This window comes from Vigna umbellata, chromosome 4 (assembly GCF_029865625.1).
Source record: "Vigna umbellata cultivar VRB3 chromosome 4, Vumbellata_1.0, whole genome shotgun sequence".
Taxonomy (NCBI): Eukaryota; Viridiplantae; Streptophyta; class Magnoliopsida; order Fabales; family Fabaceae; genus Vigna; species Vigna umbellata.
In genome coordinates this window covers 41,537,010-41,542,641 of record NC_142168.1, presented here as the reverse complement: position 1 = coordinate 41,542,641, position 5,632 = coordinate 41,537,010, and the positions used below count along the sequence as shown (strand labels likewise).

Here is a 5,632-nt window from a genome sequence, read left to right as displayed (position 1 = left end):
GCACTGAGTAAGTGGTGCACTCAGAATCACTTGCAGACAAAACAGTAGGTGCTTGTAGAAAAAACAGTGGGTGGTGGAGACCTCTTTTTTATTTAAATTTTTATTTTGTAATTTTGTATTTTGATTTTTGGTTTATTTGAATAAAATAAAATAAAATAAAATAAAATAAAATAAAAACAAAACAAAATAAAATAAAGATAAAATTAAATTAAATCAAAACAAAATTTATTTATTATATTTTTATTTGCTTTTTTTTATATAAAATACATTAAAAATAAAGATAAAACAAAAATGAAGATAAAACCATACAAAGTTTGACACATTGATTTTTTTTAATTTTATTACAATTACCCGGACAAAATTGGGTGTTGACAGCCCGCTTGCGACTGCAAACTACAAAAAACCTGGTTTCAATCCCGGAAAGAAGAATGAAGGGGAGGTGCATGCAGCGTCGACAATGCTTGTGTGGAGAGGTCAAGCTCCCATTCATAATTTCTGACCATACTTGGGTCAACCTCATTTTACAGCTAACGCAGCTTTCGCTCATCAAACTAGGCCTCAGCAACAACAAGGGTATTATCAACCACAGCGTATCTCAACTGAAGCATGGAAGGCTGGGGCAAACGTGGGTCCCAATCCGAATGCAGATCAAGACACCAACCCGAGAAGGAATCAATTTGTTAATTTCACCCATATTCCTATGACTTACACGGAGTTGTTACCTCAACTCGTAAAGAAGGGTCTGGTTGCCATTTGCTCGATGAAGCCTGTACAACCTCCATACCCAAGGGGTTATGATGCAGATGCCAGATGTAGTTACCATGGAGGGGGCATTGGTCACTCAATTGAGCGGTGTGTGGCTTTCAAGTATAAGGTACAGACTCTAATAGACTCTGGGTGGCTAAAGTTTCAAGAAGATAAGCCTAGCATTGAAGGTAACCCATTGTCAGGGCATGGGAGTACCTCGGCGAACGCCATCGGGGCCGAAAAACATGAGTTGATATGAGATGCGAGTAAAATCCGAACCTCTAGGAAATTTATTTTCGAGGCAATGTTAAAAGTGGGTCTAGTGAAAGGTGATTATGACATGGGTACATCATGTGCACTCCATCCAGATGCTGGGCACTCTATTGAGGAGTGTGTTGATTTGGAAGGTATTCTGCAAGACCTACTCGACAAAAATTTGATGCAAGTATGCCGCGAGGATAAGGAAGAGGAAGTGTTTGCACAAACTGGTGGGGAATCTGATGTAATTTTGCCAGAGCCGTTGGTGATCCATTTCACTAGGACTACCCCTACACCGGTGACTGAAGGAAAACCGTCTGTGGTTATCTGTGTGCCATCCCCTTTTCCTTACAAAAATGAGAAAGCTGTCCCTTGGAGGTATGGGACATTTGCATTAGAAGAAGGAAAAAATGCAGATCCAGCCATTGAAAACATATCGGGCATCAGCGGAATGACGAGAAGTGGTCGAATCTTTAAACCCCCAGAGCTGACAAGAGAAGGAGTCAACAATAAGGAAGCTACAATGGCCGCAAAAGCTAAGGAGTTATTGAAAGGAAAGAGTGTACAGGCGGAAGAAAACCCCGACAAAGGAGAGAAGAGAGAAATATCCGAAGAAGAGGCTTGCAAGTTTTTAAAGTTCATACAACAAAGCGAGTACAAGGTGGTGGAACAGTTAAACCGCATGCCTGCTCGGATCTCTTTGCTGGAATTACTCATGCATTCTACATCTCACAGAAATCTGTTGATGAAAATACTTAGCGAGGCCCATGTGGAACAAGGTATTTCTCTCCACAAGTTCGAGGGAATTGTTGGTAATATCGTTGCTAATAATTACCTCACCTTTACCGATGAGGAGATACCTACCGAGGGAAGAGGGCATAACAAGGCTCTTCATGTCTCTGTGAAATGCCTGGATCACATTATAGCGCGTGTCTTGGTGGACAATGGCTCCTCTTTGAACGTCATTCCAAAGGCGACATTGGAGAAACTCCCCTGTGATGGAATGCATATGAAGCCAAGCTCTATGATTGTGAGGGCGTTCGACAGCAATAAGAGGGAAGTGATGGGAGAAGTGGAACTGTCAATCCAAGTCGGTCCGTGCATCTTTCAAGTGGTATTCCAAGTCATGGATATCCTCCCAGCCTATAGCTGTCTGTTGGGCCACCCATGGATCCACTCTGCAGGAGTTGTGCCTTCCACACTACACCAGAAGCTGAAATATGCCATGGGAGATAAATTGGTGATAGTATTAGGAGAGGAGGATCTTCTTGTGAGCGGGCCATCGTCCACCCGATATATCGAGGCAGCCGAGGAAGCTCTCGAGACAGCTTTCCAATCATTGGAGGTTGTAGGAAATGCCTGTGTGGAGCCATTCTCAATAAACCTGCATCTGTCGCGTGCTTCTATTATGATGGCCAAAGTCTTGTTGAAAGAAGGATATACGCTTGGTAAAGGTTTAGGCAAGCATGGACAAGGGCGAGCTTTCCCCCTAGATATAGTTGAGAATAAGAACAGATATGGCCTAGGGTACAGGCCCACCAAGGAGGACAGGAAAAGGCTGATAAGAGAAAGGAGAGAGCGTAGTCTGGCTCGTCTAGAAAGACGGGAACCCAAGATGGAAGAGATTCATATTTGTGACATCATGGAGAGCTTCCGTAGTGCTGGATGGGTCAAAACTGGCCAAATAGCAACCGTGGAGGATGGAGAAAGATCTGAAAGTTCAAGTTTCGTGTGGGCTTGCTCCCCAGATGCACCACTCAACAATTGGGAAGCTCTGGATTTATCTGTGATGCTTAATTTGAATAAAATGTAATAGTCTTAATTGATCCTATAACTTTACTCGGGGCTATAGGATTCATGACTTACGGGTTTTCATTTCTAGTTTTGTGCTCAGCGTGATAATCAAATCGTGTTTGTTTGTTTTTTTTCATCATTTGACATACTTCATCATTCTTCCTGTTTATTTATTTTTCTTCCACAAATCTAAATAATGCAGATGTGACAATGAATATTTTGAAAATGATAATGTCGATACTCCTAATTTTGAACACTCTGTCAATAATACGGAAGATGATTATGAAGATGATCCGGAACCTTCTCCAGAATTATTGAGATTAGTGGAGCAAGAGTCTAAAGAGATAAAACCCCATCAGGAAGAGCTTGAAATACTCAACTTAGGAGATGAAGGTGAGATAAAAGAAGTGAAGATCGGTACTAGCATAAAAGCAGAGGTGAGAGAAGAGTTGCGTGTCCTATTGAAGGAGTTTAAGGATGTGTTTGCTTGGTCATATAATGATATGCCAAGTCTGGATACCGATATTGTGCAACATCAGCTCCCACTTTAGCTGGAATGCCTTCCAGTCAAGCAAAAATTGCGAAGAATGAAACCAGAAATGGCTTTGAAAATCAAGGAAGAGGTGCAAAAACAATTCGATGCAGGATTTCTAGCTGTGGCAAGATACCCACAATGGGTAGCAAATATTGTACCAGTACCTAAGAAAGATGATAAAGTTCGAATGTGCGTTGACTACCGTGATTTGAACCGTGCGAGTCCAAAGGATAACTTTCCGTTACCACACATCGACACTTTAGTTGATAACACAGTCAAGTATTCGCCATTTTTATTCATGGATGGTTTCTCGGGGTATAATCAAATCAAGATGGCGCCTGAGGATATGGAAAAGACAACATTTATTACATTGTGGGGAACTTTTTGTTATAAGGTGATGTCTTTTGGGCTCAAGAATGTTGGGGGAACATATCAAAGAGCGATGGTGGCACTTTTTCATGACATGATGCACAAGGAAATCAAAGTTTATGTGGATGACATGATTGCGAAGTCTGAATCAGAAGAAGAACATATTTTCAACTTGAAGAAATTATTTGAGAGATTGAGAAAGTATAAACTCATGTTAAACCCCGCCAAATGCACGTTTGGAGTAAAATCCGGGAAATTGTTGGGTTTTGTGGTTAGCCAAAAGGTGATAGAAGTTGATCTTGATAAAGTGTGAGCGATAATGGAAATGCCTGTTCCTAGAACAGAAAAAGAGGTTTGAGGTTTTCTGGGAAGATTGAACTACATTGCTAGATTCATCTCCCAGTTAATTGCTACTTGTGAGCCAATGTTCAAATTGTTACGCAAAACTCAGGCTGTGGTTTGGAATGAGGATTGTCAAGCCGCTTTTAGAAAAATCAAACAATACCTGCAAGACCCTCCTGTATTGCGTCCACCTGAGCCAGGAAGACCGCTCATTTTGTATTTGACTGTATTGGATAAGTCAATGGGTTGTGTGTTGGGTCAGCATGATGAAGCTGGGAAGAGAGAGCATGCTATATATTACTTGAGCAAGAAATTCACAGACTGCGAACAACGATATTCGTCGTTAGAGCGGACTTGTTGCGCATTGGCATGGGCTGCTCATCGCTTAAGGCAATACATGTTAAGTAACACTACCTGGTTGATATCCAAGATGGATCCTATCAAGTTTATTTTCGAAAAGCCTGCTCTCACTGGAAGGATAGCCTGGTGGCAGATGCTATTATCAGAATATGACATCGTGTATGTTACTCAAAAATCCATCAAGGGTAGTGCTCTGGCAGAGTATCTGGCTCATCAGCCCATTAGCGATTACCAGCCAATGGAACCTGAATTTCCGAACGAAGATATCATGGCTCTATTTGAAGAGGATAGCAAAAACCAAAATGAAAAAACGTGGACGTTATTATTCGATGGAGCCTCGAATGCGATGGGACACGGAATAGGGGCAGTGCTAATCTCTCCAGAGCATCAATACATACCAATGACAGTAAGGTTATGTTTTAATTGCACGAATAACATTGCAGAATATGAGGTATACGGAGATTCAAGGCAAGAATCCTAGAGGTATACGGAGATTCAGCTTTAGTCATCCACCGGTTGAAAGGAGAATGTGAGACTAGGGATGCGAAATTAATCCCCTACCAAGCTTATATCAGGAGATTAATGGAGTATTTTGATTCAATCACATTTAGCCATGTGCCACGAGAAGATAATCAATTGGCAGATGCGTTGGCTACCTTGTCATCAATGTTCGAAGTTGACCAAGATGCATAATTGCCAATGATTGAAATAAAGAGCCATGCAGAACCAGCATATTGTCATTTCATCGAGGAGGAGTTAGATGGCAAACCTTGGTATTTTGATATCAAGGATTATCTTAAGACCCGGGAATATCCCAAGAAGGCGTCTGAAAACGATAAAAGGTCGCTAAGGAGATTGGCTAGCAATTTTATCTTGAATGGGGATATTTTGTACAAGAGAAATCATGACATGGTCCTTCTCAGATGCGTGGATGCAAAGGAGGCCGAGCTGATATTGAAAGAAGTGCACGAGGGTACCTTTGGTACGCACATGAATGGGCACTCAATGGCCAGGAAGATATCGAGAGCTGGTTATTTCTGGTTGACCATGGAAAATGATTGTTGCACGCACGTGAGAAAGTGTGAGAAATGTCAAAAGTATGCGGATAATATCAATGTGCCACCTACGACCCTAAGCGTGTTGTCTGCACCGTGGCCATTTGCAATGTGGGCAATAGATTTCATTGGGGCTATAGAGGCAAAGGCGTCAAATGGACATCGTTTCATC

At 41.7% G+C, this 5,632-nt stretch overlaps 1 protein-coding gene across 1 annotated transcript; it reads left to right on the top strand.

The window, feature by feature from the left end:
• Positions 1-1,051: 1,051 nt before the first annotated feature.
• LOC124837758 (uncharacterized) lies at positions 1,052-3,350 on the top strand. Its single transcript, XM_088112871.1, has 2 exons — positions 1,052-2,814; positions 3,002-3,350. Exons 1-2 carry the CDS (start codon positions 1,052-1,054, stop codon positions 3,348-3,350), a joined length of 2,112 nt encoding a protein of 703 aa, XP_087968997.1.
• The last annotated feature ends 2,282 nt before the right edge of the window (positions 3,351-5,632 follow it).

Coding starts and splice junctions, on each gene's coding strand:
- LOC124837758 (XM_088112871.1), top strand. CDS start 1,052: ATGTTAAAAGTGGGTCTAGTGAAAGGTGATTATGACATGGGTACATCA. Junction 2,815..3,001: donor ATGCTTAATTTGAATAAAAT/GTAATAGTCTTA, acceptor TAAATAATGCAG/ATGTGACAATGAATATTTTG.